A 17,527-nucleotide genomic window follows, 5' to 3' on the forward strand; every position below is an offset into this window, starting at 1 on the left:
TGAAATGGAGGCAGGCCTGCCTTCTCAGTACAGTTCTGCAAATCTCACTGTGCCACTAATCATAAACAATGTGTGGCTTGTGTATGCTGTTCAGCCTGTCAATGTGTGTCAAAGGCTCATTTGGAGTGCAGATCATGGTACTGAATGCATTTTCAGCTTGGAAATCTGCTGACGAATTTGACCTACATCAATGGGATGTCTTTCAAACAATCAGATTTATGAGACGTGAAACACTGATGCTCAACATCATGGTGATTACTCATGGTTAACAACACAATTTGAAGACTGCTACCTACAAATTATGGCTCATACATACCATAAGAAGACACCAAAATAACAATGTGCAGTCTCTTTAGAGAGAACTGGGAGGGCTGTGTTGACGTGGACAATACAAACCCTCTCCGCAAGATCAAGTTGACCATTAAACACCCATTATGAACAACACTGCAAAACTTCCTGTACAATGAAGGTGTGCAACGAAACACCCAGAATGGAATCTGGGTCAATGGCATTGGGTTCTCTTCACTTATAAGAGTAAAAGATTTATTTTACATTGATGATATTGTACAAGAGTGTTGAAGTGGCCAGGTATCAATGTATACCCCACAGGTTTGGCAGACAGTGGATCAACGATGTTTTTGCCAATATCTTGTACTGACATCAGTTGCATCTCATCAGTACCGAGAATAGTTTGACTGCTGTGGAGTAATAGCACAGGATTCTCCAACCCATTCTCTAATCCTACAGGCAACATTTCAGTGCTAAGTATAATTTGCAAGACAATGAGGCACAAGCACACCCGCTCATCTCGAGAACACCTTCTTCAGCAGGCAGGAATCAACCTAATGGTATTGAATCATATCTGCTAACATGAACAGGGCTGAAAATGTTTAGCATCAACTGAAATTTGCAATATGTCATCATAAAAACTTTCTTCACAAACTGGACTACTTCAGGAGGTCTTTAATCAGAGAGTAGGACAGATTTGAGCTGCAGTATATTGACCATCTTTGGACAGAAATTTTCAAGCATGTTACAGTAAAGAGGGTGAATCAGTGACACTGAATGTTACCCAGCAGTTGATTTTGAATTCGCATATGTACAAAGACGTGCACTTTGTTTTAGTTATTGTTTTGTTTTACTGAGCAGCTTTTTTAACCCTCGAGTGCGTGTGCTATTTTTCATAACATGAGCAGGCACACGGTGTACTTTGTACACATGTAAAGAATAGCTGTCATCATGTGACCAAGGTAAACATGTATGAGAAAAATCACAGTTTAATTTTAGTTTAATTCAACTTACATTATATGTGCTAAGTCACTCATTAATTAAACAAATAATAATAAAATAACCTGTCATTTCATCACTCTGTTGTCACGAACAAGTGTTATGACACAATAATGATCCACTCAAATCATTAAACAGCACAGCTGCATCAGATCTCTGCCAACCACTTGTTTGATTACTAATTATCTTATAGATAACTGCCTCATTGTGGGATTGTGCTGCTAGCTCACAGGATCTGGGTCATTTTCTTGCATGGATCATAAAGTTTTTCTGACCTAGCTCGCTGTTTATTATACTTTACTGCTTCTCACTCAGAAGTGTAAGAGCACAACTCATCACTGTGTAAGCTGCTGCAGTAATCAAGGAATAGGATGGGCTCGCTATTATAAAACAACAATGGAATGGCACAAAAAAATGTTTTTGCGATTGGTGCATGCTATACACACACACACACCTCCTTGAGGTTAATACTATGGTTTCTTATCAGAGAAACATTTTCTTTAAGCTCTATGTATGTAGTTTTGTAAGACACTTCATTTACATAATGACCAGCACAGGGGCTTCTTAGTTGGGTTAAAATCAGGCTGCACTTTTCTTCTCCTTAATGCTGTTCTGGTAACTAAGAGAATTTTGTCAGCATAATCAACATTTTCATTTCAAACCACAGTGGCTTACATTTATTTTATGGACTCATTCCAAAAAGCCAGGTAGCCTTGGGCATATTCGTAATAGCTACATACTTAATCATCTTGCGAAATGCAATCACCACCTGGGTAAAATGCACAGATTTAGATGAACCAAATTTGTTCTGTGTTATGGCAGAGGAATAGAAGAGCAGCTCTGGTGTTTTTTTTATAAAACAAAGGGAAAGTAAATCTCCTGATCCTAACTGGATTTGTGCAATCACTTCAGGAAGCTGTCAAAGAATTGTTTCACACTTTACAAAACTTTTAAATGAATCACTTCATCAAGATCAGATTCCCTGAATTTGGAAGCTCGTGACTGTAAGAATATATCAGCCATTTTGTCTGTCAAACACACACACATTTTCCTGTGCTTCTCAAGAGATTTAAACAATGGAAAATCTAGCACAGACCGAATAAAGAATACAATGAAAACTGTTACTCGCCATATAAAGGACATGTTGAGTCACAGATAGGCACAACAAAAAGATTGCTATACACATGATCTTTCTGCCAACAGATCTCAGTGGTCAGAGAGAGTGGTCAGGCATGGGAGATGTGCTTGTCTGAATGTGTGTGTGTTTCCTTCTTTGGAAAGTGGCCTTTTGTTGAAAGCTTAGATGCATAGCTGTCTTTTGGTGTGTCTGTCTGCCAATGTCTCCTTTACATGATGAGTAGCAATCTAACATTTTCACATATTTGTCTTAACATATTTGACAGACAAAATGGGTGATATCTTTCTACAGCAGTGAGAGCTTTATTTGCCATCTCCCCCAATTTTTTTAATTTCAAGAATTGCCAAATTCCAGACCTACAAAATCTGATCTTGATGAAGTGATTCATTTAACAAATTTGTCAATTATGTTCAACAGCTGCCCGAAATGACTGAATAAAACCAATTTGGGCCAGGAGACTTATTTTTCTTAAAGATCAGAGTTGCTCTTCTGATACCCTACCGTACCAAAACACACATTTGGTTCATCCAACACTGCTGCACTTTTACACAGATGGTGGAGGTATTTTACAAGATAATTAAGTACGCGCCTATTATGAATACCCAAAGTAAGCACAGTTCACAGAATACACTCACTAAATACACCATATTTTGATAATATTAAACACTTCTTGAACTAGATGGAGCACACATATTTTCTTGTACTACAAAACCAAATGAAGAGAATTACAACTTTGCTACTGTTTGGAAATAACATAAATATGTTTGAAAATAAAATGAATAGAGGAAAATCATTTAACAATACCCCTTTTCCCAATCCCAGTGGCTGCACTGCTAAATACCCTGGAGGAAGATTAACTGCAACTGGAAGTATTTGGTCTTCAACGTTTAACCTGCAATAAGAATTCTGTGTAGCACTTGAGACACACTAGGGAGACAAGAACACATACCGATAACATCATCAATTGCACAAATGACACTGCTTTACACTGAAATTACAATTAACTTTTTAAGTCAAACCACAATACAAATAATGAAAATGATACCTCATACATTTTATAAAGAAATGACAGAAGTTAAGAACACAAACAGTTTCTCAATATTAAGCAGATACAGGAAGTGGCAGCATACAATAATAAAGTCACCTTTGTAGGTTTTCAGAAGAAACAAAATAGCAAGTGCGAAAGAATCTTCACTAAGGAATAGAGGAAATAGAGTGAAAGAATAAAAAAATATTGAGGTCAAAGAGAAAGAAACACCACTGGACTAAGACATCATAAGTAATTGTTTACGTGGTGCATAGACAGCGAGATGCCATAAAAATCAGTCAATGCAAATAAGAGCACAAGAGAGTGGGCTTTCCATTCACAAAATATGTGAAAAAAGATGCTATTGAGACAAAAAGGTTTCTGTACAATTGCACAGGAAGCAATAAGTTGTGTGATGCTTAACCACAAACTTACACAGTTCAATGTTTGATGACAGTCTTTTCACTAAATAGGTTTAATTTACTAACCGTTTCCAAAGCAAATGGTACTACTCAACTCTTCATAGGGGAATACAATGTGGAATTCCCCAACAAAATATAGCTCACTATAAACTTATATTACAGTAAGTCATTCAGGCAGTCAGATTCAATTTTATATTACAACTATTTTCTATTTTACACTTATTTATATGAAATAGGATCAACTGTTACTCGCCACATAGAGAAGACATTAAGTGGTAGAAAAGCATATTTAAAAAAAAAAATTATTTGATATTATTAGCTATCACACCAAGGAGATTTGGAAAGAATAGTGAAAAAGAGTATTTCTCATTTACAGGTACAACAAAAGGTAGCTGAAGCCCTGACGGAATACCTGATTCAGTTGCTGCAGTCATGGGTCATACTGAGTCACAAGGAGAGTGACCCTTTGCGACTGGTCAGTGGGTATGTGGAGGACGGTAGATGAACAAAGAGATAAGGTGTGGGATCCCCTGTTTCTGGCCAAGATGGGGAGGGTAATTTCGGACTATGAAGGCCTCTGTGACACTCTTGGTATATTCCGTAGGATATGGCTTATCTCTGCAGGTATGATGACCACAGGTAACTATTGAAGGCTTCTTGGTGTGAAATGAGTAGCAGCTGTTGAAATGGAGATATTGCTGGTGGTTGGTAGGTTTGATATGAATGGGGGTACTGATGTAGTCAACATTGAGGAAGGTGACTTGTTGTATTAAGGAGGGCCAGTGAAGCAAAAGGGGGAAGATGATGTTGAGGTTTTGGAGGAATGAGGATAGTGTCCTCATCCTTGGTCCAGGTCATGATGATGTCATCAATAAATTTGACCCAAGATTTTGAATGGTTAGGAAGGGTTCATCTAGAATTTAGATGGTCCATGAATAGGTTAGCATAGGTTTGTGCCATTTAGGTGCCCGTGACTGTACCATAGACTTGTGAAGCCTTCAAAGGAGTAGTAACTGTATTTGAGGCTATATTTGGTCAGGGTGACCAGGAAGGAAGTTGTAGGTTTGGAGTAAGTCAGGCACTCGGAGAAGTAATGTTCAATGGAGGGAAGGCCATGGGCATTGGGATATTAGTGTAGAGGGAGGTGGCACCAACAGTGATAAGAAGGCAACAGCTGTTACAGGGATAAGTGTGGAGAGTTGGTGGACAAAATGGTTAGTGTCTTATATAAGACATACAGTATTCTGCCGCCCGTTCAACTTGTGCTATATCCTTATCCCTCATTACTTTGTCCCTGCTGCCAAGTCCTTGCTTCATGGCTCATATCCTTGCAACAGACCTAGACGTAAGACCTGTCCCATACATCCTCTTACTACCATCAACTCCATTCCTGTCTCAGCATTTCCTATGCCATCAAAGGCCACCTTTCGAAGCAGCTATGTAGGCTGCCAACTTAGCTGCAACCACTGTTTAGTATTCTACATGAACATGGACACTGACAAGCTGTCTGTCCACATGAATGGCCACTGTGAAACTGTGGCCAATAGACAGCTGGACCAGCCAGTTGTCACCCCCCCCCCCCTCCCCTCCATTCACCTACTAGCTCTTTTCCCTTCCCCCCCCCCAGCATTCTCTCTCAATGCTACACCTAGTAGCCGACCATCTACCAGCCCTCTGCACACTCCCAAAGGCACCTTTCCCTTCCTTAACTCTTGCCCTGAAATCCTTCCTGTCCTTGCCCCATGCTTCTTCTATACTCCCACTATCCACTTCAGCTGAGATTGCTGCGCACCACAGTTGGGACTCAGCACCTATACACAACGGTGGTTATGTGTACTTGAGTTGCGCGTATGTGTGTTTCTAGATCTGGCAAATGACCTGGTCGGATAGCCTATGATATCAAACCTTTTAAATGCCCCTGTCTGCCACACAATGCATCCTCCCTGTAGTGAGCAGCGATCTATCTTAACTCATATTTTTTTTATTCCAGCCTAGATTTTCCATAATTTAATTACAGATATGCACGTTAACTAACATTTGGTACAATATACATATTGCAGTTTAACACTGAGTTTAAACCAATAGTAAACCAGTCTGAAATTTAATAATACCTTACCATTACTTACTAAAAAGGGCAACCAAGAATATATACTGGATAATCTATATAAAGACAAGTCGGTGTTTTAATATTGCTTCGAAAAATCTCGAAAGTTATTACACCAAATTTTTACACATCACCGTAATAAATATTCAGAGGGATATAGACTGCATATTTTTTTAATGCACATATATGAACATAATATATAAATATACAGTAAAATCCCCTTTTTATGATTTTCAGTGGACAGACCCATAAAAGCGTAAAATGCATGAAAGTGTAAAATACAGGAAAGTATAAGAAAAACAATAACTGAAAATGAATAAATTACTCTTATTCTCATTCCCTTTATATCGTTCAAAATATGAAATTACAGCAATTTAAGTCTACCCTCTTTAAAAAATATCTGAAATAACTAACTGTTTTCGCTTCTTTCTAACAGCAATCATCTCTACTTATCTGTCCACAGCACACAAAGCATCAAATGCATTATCACCACCTGATCCTCTACCAATGCACTGCCTGAAAATGTTAATAGTTTCCATAGCTTATCTTCTGCTTGGCACAACTGGTTCTTGATCATCATCTTCATGATCCTCTTCACCAATCTCCATTCTCTTTCCTTCTTCAAAATGTTTGGTAATAATGTTATCTACTGTTGACACACAGACATATTTTTAAAACACAAACGACATGCCTATCACAGAAAAATCAGTAGGTAGAACACATCTTCTTCCAGTGGTTCCTGTGTGTTCCCTGTGAACTTAAATACTGCTTTCATGAAACAGTTAGAAATAGTGAAAGGAGTCGCACCCATCTATGCTTTGGCTACATAATGGACAGCATTCAAAAGTTATACGATCATAGATTTTAAGTCCATGCCATTATTGTGCATAAACATAGCCTTCTGGACTAACATTTTTCTATATTTTCACTTAAAAGAATGGATGATTCCCAGATCTAACAGCTGAATCTCAGCCGTACAACTGGGAGGCAGGAACACTACCTCAATGTTTCTGGGCTGCAGAATGTCAGGGTGTGTTGAACACTTGTCAAGCAGCAGCATTACTTTCCTATTTTTTGCCCCCATTTTAGCATCCAGTACATGCATGGTGGATGTGGAGATGGAAATGGTTATCCAAGCAATTCTCAGGGTTTTGCCATCAAGTAGAATTCCCAATACTCTCATTCTAACAAACCAAGCTGCACCAAGTGAGTTTATCCAAACGATCATACACTAATGGCTGAATTCCCCCCCCCCCCCCCCCTCCGCCCGCGCCCCCATGGAAGAAGATTATCTCAAATTGGTTGCGATGTTGGGCTGATTTATCACAAACGTGTCCAGTGTGGAAGCTGAAAGTCCTTTATCAACTGAACTCACGATCCAGCATTTGAATCTACACATTGTAGAATCCTCATTTTTTTTCCTCCACAAATACATTTCCTGTCTTTTCTTATCATTTCACTCGTACTCATTGATTCAAGCATGTATAGCATATTACCTGGGTGTGGGTGTGCTTATTATTACCAATACAGTACTATTTTTTAGTTCATTGTAAGAATTAGCTTGGGGCTAAGAAATGAAAGAGGAAGCCACCTGGTAGAATTTTTCACAGAGCACAACTTAATCACAGCTAACACTTGGTTCAAGAATCATAAAAGAAGGTTGTATACATGGAAGAATCCTGGAGATACTAAAAGATATCAGATAGATTATATAATGATAAGACAGAGATTTAGGAATCAGGTTTTAAATTGTAAGACATTTCTAGGGGCAGATGTGGACTCGGACCACAATCTATTGGTTATGAACTCTAGATTAAAACTGAAGAAACTGCAAAAAGGTGGGAATTTAAGGAGATGGGACCTGGATAAACTGAAAGAACCAGAGGTTGTACAGAGTTTCGAGGAGAGCATAAGGGAACAACTGACAGGAATGGGGGAAAGAAACACAGTAGAAGAAGAATGGGTAGCTCTGAGGGATGAAGTAGTGAAGGCAACAGAGGATAAAGTAGGTAAAAAGACAAGGGCTGCTAGAAATCCTTGGGTAACAGAAGAAATATTGAATTTAATTGATGAAAGGAGAAAATATAAAAATGCAGTAAATGAAGCAGGCAAAAAGGAATACAAACGTCTCAAAAACGAGATCGACAGGAAGTGCAAAATGGCTAAGCAGGGATGGCTAGGGGACAAATGTAAAGATGTAGAAGCTTATCTCACTAGGGGTAAGATAGATACTGCCTACAGGAAAGTTAAAGAGACCTTTGGAGAGAAGAGAACCACGTGTATGAATATGAAGAGCTCAGATGGCAACCCAGTTCTAAGAAAAGAAGGGAAGGCAGAAAGGTGGAAGGAGTATATAGAAGGTTTATACAAGGCCGATGTACTTGAGGACAATATTATGGAAATGGAAGAGGATGTAGATGAAGACGAAATGGGAGATAAGATACAGCGTGAAGAGTTTGACAGAGCACTGAAAGACCTAAGTCGAAACAAGGTGCCCGGAGTAGACAACATTCCATTGGAACTGCTGACGGCCTTGGGAGAGCCAGTCATGACAAAACTCTACCAGCTGGTGAGCAAGATGTATGAGACAGGCAAAATACCCTCAGACTTCAAGAAGAATATAATAATTCCAATCCCAAAGAAAGCAGGTGCTAACAGATGTAAAAAATTACCGAACTATCAGTTTAATAAGTCACAGCTGCAAAATACTAACACGAATTCTTTACAGACGAATGGAAAAACTGGTAGATGCGGACCTCGGGGAGGATCAGTTTGGATTCCGTAGAAATGTTGTAACACGTGAGGCAATACTGACTTTACGACTTATCTAAGAAGAAAGATTAAGAAAAGGCAAACCTACGTTTCTAACATTTGTAGACTTAGAGAAAGCTTTTGACAATGTTGACTGGAATACTCTCTTTCAAATTCTGAAAGTGGCAAGGGTAAAATACAGGGAGCGAAAGGCTATTTACAATTTGTACAGAAACCAGATGGCAGTTATTAGAGTCGAGGGGCATGAAAGGGAAGCAGTGGTTGGGAAAGGTGTGAGCCAGGGTTGTAGCCTCTCGCCGATGTTATTCAATCTGTATATTGAGCAAGCAGTAAAGGAAACAGAAGAAAAATTTGGAGTAGGTATTAAAATTCATGGAGAAGAAGTAAAAACTTTGAGGTTCGCCGATGGCATTGTAATTCTATCACAGACGGCAAAGGACTTGGAAGAGCAGTTGAACGGAATGGACAGTGTCTTGAAAGGAGGATATAAGATGAACATCAACAAAACCAAAACGAGGATAATGGAATGTAGTCAAATTAAATCGGGTGATGCTGAGGGAATTAGATTAGGAAATGAGACACTTGAAGTAGTAAAGGAGTTTTGCTATTTGGGAAGTAAAATAACTGATGATGGTCGAAGTAGAGAGGATATAAAATGTAGACTGGCAATGGCAAGGAAAGCGTTTCTGAAGAAGAGAAATTTGTTAACATCGAACATAGATTTATGTATCAGGAAGTCGTTTCTGAAAGTATTTGTTTGGAATGTAGCCATGTATGGAAGTGAACATGGACGATAACTAGTTTGGACAAGAAGAGAATAGAAGCTTTCAAAATGTGGTGCTACAGAAGAATGCTGAAGATAAGGTGGATAGATCACATAACTAATGAGGAGGTATTGAATAGGATTGGGGAGAAGAGAAATTTGTGGCACAACTTGACTAGAAGAAGGGATCGGTTAGTAGGACATGTTTTGAGGCATCAAGGGATCACAAATTTAGCATTGGAGGGCAGCGTGGAGGGTAAAAATCATAGAGGGAGACCAAGAGATAAATACACTAAGCAGATTCAGAAGGATGTAGGTTGCAGTAGGTACTGGGAGATGAAGAAGCTTGCACAGGATAGAGTAGAACAGAGAGCTGCATCAAACCAGTCTCAGGACTGAAGACAACAACAACAACAACAACAATTTTTTTTATTTTTTAACAATAAGAAGACTTCTTACTTAGTTCTTTTCGTGACATGCTGGCATGATTGGAACTTCTTCTGTTGACTGTCTTCTGTTTTCAACTGTGGCAAATTAAACTGTCCAATGATAATGACTCATGAAGTAGCAACTTTCATTATGTTACAACAGATGTAATTTAATTTCACACTCATTTATACAAGTAAACACCACTTTTGAAGAGGACTACCTCTATAATGGGCTATCAAGAATCATCGTTACTTCCACATTAAATATATACTAATCAGTACTAGGCGCACAATCTTAATTTGGTACAACCTGATGTCAGACAGACATTCCTATTCAATACGCTATGTAACATGACGGCGATTTCTGCCCTCTTTCTCACCCAGGATGTCCCAGAGCCGAGTGATATCCTTATTGGCATCAAGCTGTAGATTTTGTGCCTATTGTTCTCTATTTACGAAGACTGCTAGCTTTAGTGTTTTAACCACTATCGTGTTACAAGTTTTATTTAGCACGATTTTATAATAAGTATCAATAATAAGTCTCACATTAGAATATAGATATTATTTTAATGTGGATTCACAAAAAAGCTTTTGCTCCCATGTTTTATTTACACCGTTGTACATGATCAGAATGAAGAGGGAGACCCATGTGTGCAAAATCCATAACAGCATTCCATTCAACAAAAATTTTAATTAAGGTTGTGTGCAAGGTTACTGACATGTGTTCATCCTTCAGATCATCTGTGAACGGAATGGGTTGGTGGGGTTTCATATGACAATATCTTCATAAAAAACCATGTGATGCAACTAAAAATAGGATTACAGTAAATTCAAAAAGGCACATTAAAATTAACACTCAATGACAGCATTACCTTCCTCTATGGAGTAAAGGAGTCCAAGAATATCCCACACAAGTCTCAACCAAGCTGTCCTTCTTCTTTGATGAATCGCAAGATATGTGCAAAAATGTAAAGAGTAGATGGTGTTTGGAGTGTAGTTGTATTGGCAGTCTCATTTTCACTTCTTCATACCAAGATGGAGAAGTGTTGTGGTGAAGGACAGCACATGAAGCTTGCTGCACAAACACTGAACCTCCTGGTCTCCCATATATGCACTGCAAGAGGCAAAAGTCAACAGAAGCATGTTATTGTACACCTGATCGCCCACTTATTTAGCTGCAAGTAAAGTAGCAAGTAAACGTTTATCTCCCTATCTACGTCATGCCAATGTTTACATGCTTTTCATATCACACACACACACACAGACACACACACACACACACACACACACACACACACACACACACAAACACACGGGTATGATGGGTAGTCATATGGTTATAATTATTACCTCAAAAAAAAATTAAATTTACATATTTAATTTTTTGTTTGTTTTCATGTACATGACTGTAGTCCACACACACATTGAAATCCCTAAAGCATTTTTTTATTAATGTGATAATTAAAACTTTATGACTACCCCTTGTACATAATATGTACTGTCAGTCAATAACTCTTCACATAACTTAATAAATTCACAATTTATAAATAACCAAGTTTAATAATTCAGACACATTTATCACTGACTTTAATTTCACAGAAAAAAAAATGTTTGCCTAACATGCAGCATCAGTAGCAGATTATCAGCCATGAAATTTTGGTGATAAGAATCTCAGTAAATTAGCTTACTATGCCTACTTTCATTCACTGCTTTCGTATGGCATCATATTCTGGGGTAATTCATCGTTGAGTAGAAAAGTATTCATTGCACAAAAACGTGTAATCAGAATAATTGCTGGAGCCCACCCACGGTCATCCTGCAGACATCTATTTAAGGATCTAGGGATCCTCACAGTAACCTCACAGTATATATATTCCCTTATGACATTTGTTGATAATAATCCAACCCAATTAAAAGTAATAGCAGTGTGCATACCTATAACACCAGGAGAAAGGATGATCTTCACTATGCAGGGTTAAATCTGACTTTGGCACAGAAAGGGGTAAATTATGCTGCCACAAAAGTCTTTGGGCATCTACCAAACAGCATCAAAAGCCTGACAGATAGCCAACTAACATTTAAAAATAAATTAAAAGAATTTCTAGATGACAACTCCTTCTACTCATTGGCTGAATTTTTAGATATAAACTAAGATATTTCATTAGTGTCACGCAATATTTTGTGTAATGTAATTTCTTGTACAGACATCTTTTATTAACCTGACACGTTCCACATCATTACGAAGTGTCGTATTCATGATCTATGGAACAAGTATTAATCTAATCTAATCTAATCTAATGAAAGTTGACAAAAAACTTAATTTAAGGAACTAGAGGTTTCTCCATCCAACAAATGGGAGAGAAGGTTGGTGCAAATGAGCTAATCAGAGATTAATCAAGAAAATTGGCCAGGACCTCACATCAAAAAACACAGATAGGATGAGGAAAAGACCAACAGGCAAGATCTGAATACCTGAAAAGATTGGAATATCTCACTCCTCTTCTGTAGCCCTGCTAAGCACCCCAGTTGAGATTGCTACTCATCTAAGTCAGGCCTCACATTCCTGTGATGACAGAGGGTATGTCTGTGAGAGCTGTGTTGTTGTGAATGAGTGTGTCTTATTACATCTGACAAAGGCACAGTCCAATAGCTTTCCAATGGGCTACTTTTAAATGTGTCTGCCCATTGCTCAAAGCTGCCTCTATTTGGTGGGTAAAAATCTATCCTAAATGAAAAGAAGAGACTGATGGGCAGCTGAAAAGGCAGACACAAGAGATGATAACAATATCCACAGTGGTACTCAAAACAAACAGATCAGAATAGGAAATAGAAACCAACAACTGTGGCAGCAGAAAAGAGGAATTAATGTTGTTATTGCTGTACATGTTCTCAGGGAATGTGACAGAACAATCACCGGCTTCTGCAATAGATTAATACAAGTACATGGTTAGTTACCAGCCACTTGATATCTGTTGTTGTGTAAAATCCTCCTCTAGACTTTTCCGTGCATTACAGTCTTCAATTATATGCATTCATGTTACTCCTGCATCCTTTTTAATCACCCACATTACACTTGGTCACTGTCTTGGTGTTTTCGTATCTTTTGGAATACATCAAAGAGCTTCCTTGGTCCAACTAGCATCCAAATCACCTCATTTAATGTTCTGTCCACACCCATTTTATTTTCATCCAACTCATAATTTGTGTGTTGCAATCTAGTTTATTCCCTGATCCATTTATTTGTATTCCTGTCTGTCGTAGTAATTCATAAGACACATCTATTCATTGCTAACTGGACACCCCTCAGTTTCATGTGTCACTCTTATAAACCCAAATTGTGAATAGAAACTAATTTAAAGGTTTTGTTCTCTACATAATGCAATCATCATTTAGAAAATTATATCCATTTTAACAAAAGGACTCCAAGCCACTTTTCTCTTCTGTTAATTTCTCTTCTATCCACAGAATCATTGTCTTCAACTGCTCTAAATGCTGAAATCTCAACTGCTATAATTCTATGTGACATTAAAACAAAATTAATAAAAAAAATAATAATACTTTACTGAAAAGGTTACATAAGGGTAGATGTATAAATAGACGTAAAAAAAAGAAAACTGAAAGAATTATGAAGTGAGAAAGGTTACTTATAAGTATGTAAAAGCTGGGAATATGAGCCAAAATTTAATAGGGGTTGATATAGCACTTGTTATAATCAAAAATAAAGAACATGTCCCCAATTACACTATGGGCTGCCCTTCCATCTGCAAACTGGATACTCTGATATATGGAATAATGAAAATCATATGCCACAAATGCCAAAGAGTATTGGTTATTCTTGTTTGAGGAGGAATCCATGCACTGGAGGGCAACAACCAGTCTTGAGGGGATTTAGTAGCACTTCATTTTGCTTTGAAGCTTGGAAAGAGATTCACCACAGTCGGTTTGCTGGCTGCATAATACTTGCTGGCCTCACTGATCATTCTACATCTGCATATCTACATCTATATGGCAACTTTGCAATTCACACTTGAGTGCTTGCCAGAGGGTTCACAGGACAATTTTCACAGAACCAGTCTCAAACTATTTCTCAACTGCTCCACTTTCAACTAGCACACAGGAAAAATGAACATCTAAATCTTTCTGTGCAAGCTCCAATTTCTCTTATTTTATTACTATGGTCTTTTCTCTCTATGTAGGTGGGAGTCCACAAAATATTTTAGCATTCGGAGGAAAAAGTTATCAACATTCTGACAAAAATAGTTGGTCTGAAAACAAAGCAACAAAATGTACATTTGTTTTAAAAAACGGCAAAGAGCTGGAGCAATCAAATACCTAGAATTGGAGCAATCAAACCCACAAAAATGAATAATGTTTCAATTTTTTCCCATCATTTCAATTAATTTTCCACAATGCTGGCAGGGAAACTTCAAATGTGACAATGTAGGTTCTGCACATCACTGTTTCACTGCTAAATCATCCAATTCACTGCCTTAAATTTCCAGATGAACTAGTACTGAACCAAATCCTATCTCTTTTACAAACATCATGGTGAAAAGAGAATGCCCTAAATCACCTGAAAAGCATTCAGGGAGTCAGAGCAATTAGAGAATTTCATATTTTAAATCATAAGTATTACGTGCTCCAGATGGTTCGTACTTCCACGTCGTATTATACTGAATTTGTTTGGCATTTGTAGCTTAAGGACGTAATCTGAAGTACGTAAACAAAATTCTCTGCGAAAAAAAGAATGGGTCAAGAATAACGAGAAGTTTCTAATTACATAAGTGAAAAAAATAATTGGGAGGGGGAGGGTTGGGAGAGAAGATAATAGCAAATAGAAAATAGATAGATGCAGGCAGGTTGTTAGAACCAATCAAATGCTTCACACTGGGCTTCCAAAGCCAAATTCAGAGGTACTGGTGCTTCAAAGAAAAATGTAGCTATCTGCATAACAAAGCCTACTATATGTAACAGTCTGTTCCACAATATGGTATTTTTTGTTACCCATGCAGGCTTCCATAACCAACACAGAAAACTGAATGGCAGTTGTCTATTAGCTAGCATTCAACATGAGTCCAATGTCTGATGAAGATATTGCAAAAGTTGAGAAATACTGAAAAAGTACTCCGCATGATCAGGGAGCAATATTGGGTGGAACATCATTTCAGAAAATGACAGGCCTGGCAAGGGAACAGACTTAACCACTTGAAGCCAGTATATCACCGTGTGATAAGTGGTACAGTCCTTTGTCACCTCATCTGAGGAGTCAGTAACAGTGGTGCAGACAATGATCACACTGAAAATGTGCTAATGAGCCTGGCTGATGGGGGCATAAATACAAAAACTGGAGACAGTGGACAGCTGGATGTGTATTTGCATAGTGGACATGATTAAAATATATGTCAACGTCATTGGGAAGAAGAGTGTTACATAGGACAAATGACAAAAACAAGGAAAGATCATGATTTAAAAAGAAAAAAGAACGCCATTGTGTTCTATTACACATGGAATACACATTTGGCTGTGAGATGGACAGGGGAGAAATTGGCTGTATTTTCTACAAATGAACTATCCTGGCACCTGTCTTAAATAACTAAGGGAATTGACAAAACCTAAATGTATAGTCCAAACAGTGGTTCACACTCTGCTTCTGCCGAATGTGAATCCAGTGTCTTTAACCATTGCGTTACCTTGCTCAGTAGTAAATGACTTCTGTTAAATTTTGATGAAAGTTCCCTAAAATGCTTTTCTCCAGTGGAAGGTTTGATATTGCAAACATTTCTTTGAAGTCCTTCAATGCTTAAGTTTTGGTTAATAGCCACCAACTTTACAGTACCCAATTCACTCAGGAAAAGTCAGTGCAACTACAGAATGTTCCAGAGGTTGAATGTTAAAACATTTTTCATGTCCATGTCAAATCACTTCTTATTAGAATGACTCAATGAGGTTCAAAATACTTCGCATTCAATGAAATCATAAGTATCCCCGTTCTCTGCAATATATATTTTGCTATCACACCACGTGTTGGTGGCAGGGGCATGTATGTGACGTTCATAGTTTCAGTTGGTAATACTGACAAGGTCTTAAACAATATCTTTGTATGCCAAACTTACACTCTCCTGCATCTACATCCACAAATCGCTGACACTAATTACCCACAAATCACTGTGACACTAATTACCATACAAGTAAAACCTGGATCTCTTCTGCTGCAATCAAATGTTTTGATTAGATCATTTTATAGCCCTTTTGAGACAAGAATATGAATATTGTCTAGTGACAAACTGAAAAGTGCTAGGAAGCTCAGAGAAACGAAACTCTTCCTCAATGATGATTTCAAAATGTAGCTTCTGGTAATCCTAGAATAATATGACAAACGATTGTGAATGAAAATTTGGAGGTGATGTGCAATAATTATGCGAAAGTCATGGCAACAAATAAAAAGTAATGCAGTTTTTACAGCCTTAGAAAAGACAGATTTATCAAAAATGTGCAGTAATGCAAAATTAAACGAATGGTATATTATTATAACACACTGTTAAAATAAAACAGTGTATTATGAAAGACAAAAGAAGTTATAAAAATTTCTCAGTTATAAAAATTTCTCAATATAAGCTAATGAAATGAATTTGAACTCAGAGAACCTTAAAATATGTTATGAAATACTAAACGCCTTATGCATATGACCAGTTTTGTTTAATTACATATTAGAGAACTACCTGATATAAAAATTATTCATTTTAAGTGTGAAAACACATAAACTGAGTGCTGGAACACTTTATTTAATTATGAACTGATTTTCGGCTTACAAATCCATCATCAGGTGGGCAGGATTATTAGTTTGCAGTAAGTAAATATTTGTACAATAAATCACTTACTGCTTTTCATGTTTAAATATTAAATTATTCTATCTCAAAGAGATAGAAGAAAAGTTAATATAAAGTTTATGTTTGAAGTGTGGGTCACATTTTTCTGCTCCCGAAGTATGTAAAGGAGAATACGATAATTCTCTCGCATCAGGTTTTGTAAATGAAGATTTTCTACGAGAAATGTGTGCCAGACTGGGATTCAGACCTGGAACTTAACCTTTCACAGGCATGTACGTGCTGACAGAACTAGCCATCATGCACAATCTCCCCTCACAGTTCTACTTTTGCCAGATCTTTCTCCTCTTTTCAAAACTTCACAAAAGTTGTCTGCATATCTTGCTGCATTATCTCCCCTGGAAGAAAGGATATTTAGGAGAAACAGTTTGGTCAATCTGTTCTTCCAGGAACAGATACTATCTTCATATATAGTTAAAATATGGCTACCCGGCCACTGTCCTCCTTGTTCAAATGCACACGCTATGCCCCAACTCATACGGGACTTGGTAGATTAATCTTCCACGAGTAATGAGTGCGATGGGCAAACATCTATTAGGCGCACTACGAATGTAGTGGTGTGGACATGTTGGGAAAGTGGGTCTCACGGGGAGTGTGCAAGGGATAAGTCACTGCAAGCGCACTATCCTCTGTGCTGTCGGTGGCTCAGATGGACAGAGGGTCTGCCATGTAAGCAGGAGATCCCAGGTTCGGGTCCCGTTC

General features: G+C 37.9%; 1 protein-coding gene across 2 annotated transcripts in view; it reads right to left on the minus strand.

The window, feature by feature from the left end:
* The window catches only part of LOC126273114 (dedicator of cytokinesis protein 9), a 319,479-nt gene that overhangs the window by 200,328 nt on the left and 101,624 nt on the right, over positions 1-17,527 (minus strand). For both annotated transcript variants that reach the window (XM_049976565.1, XM_049976564.1), the window contains 2 exons: positions 10,814-11,055; positions 3,230-3,317 (listed from right to left, as the gene is read on the minus strand). In XM_049976565.1, coding sequence (XP_049832522.1) covers positions 3,230-3,317; positions 10,814-11,055 — 330 coding nt within the window. The remainder of the gene's footprint in view (positions 1-3,229; positions 3,318-10,813; positions 11,056-17,527) is intronic.

Source organism: Schistocerca gregaria, chromosome 5 (genome assembly GCF_023897955.1).
Source record: "Schistocerca gregaria isolate iqSchGreg1 chromosome 5, iqSchGreg1.2, whole genome shotgun sequence".
In the NCBI taxonomy this organism is placed as follows: domain Eukaryota; kingdom Metazoa; phylum Arthropoda; class Insecta; order Orthoptera; family Acrididae; genus Schistocerca; species Schistocerca gregaria.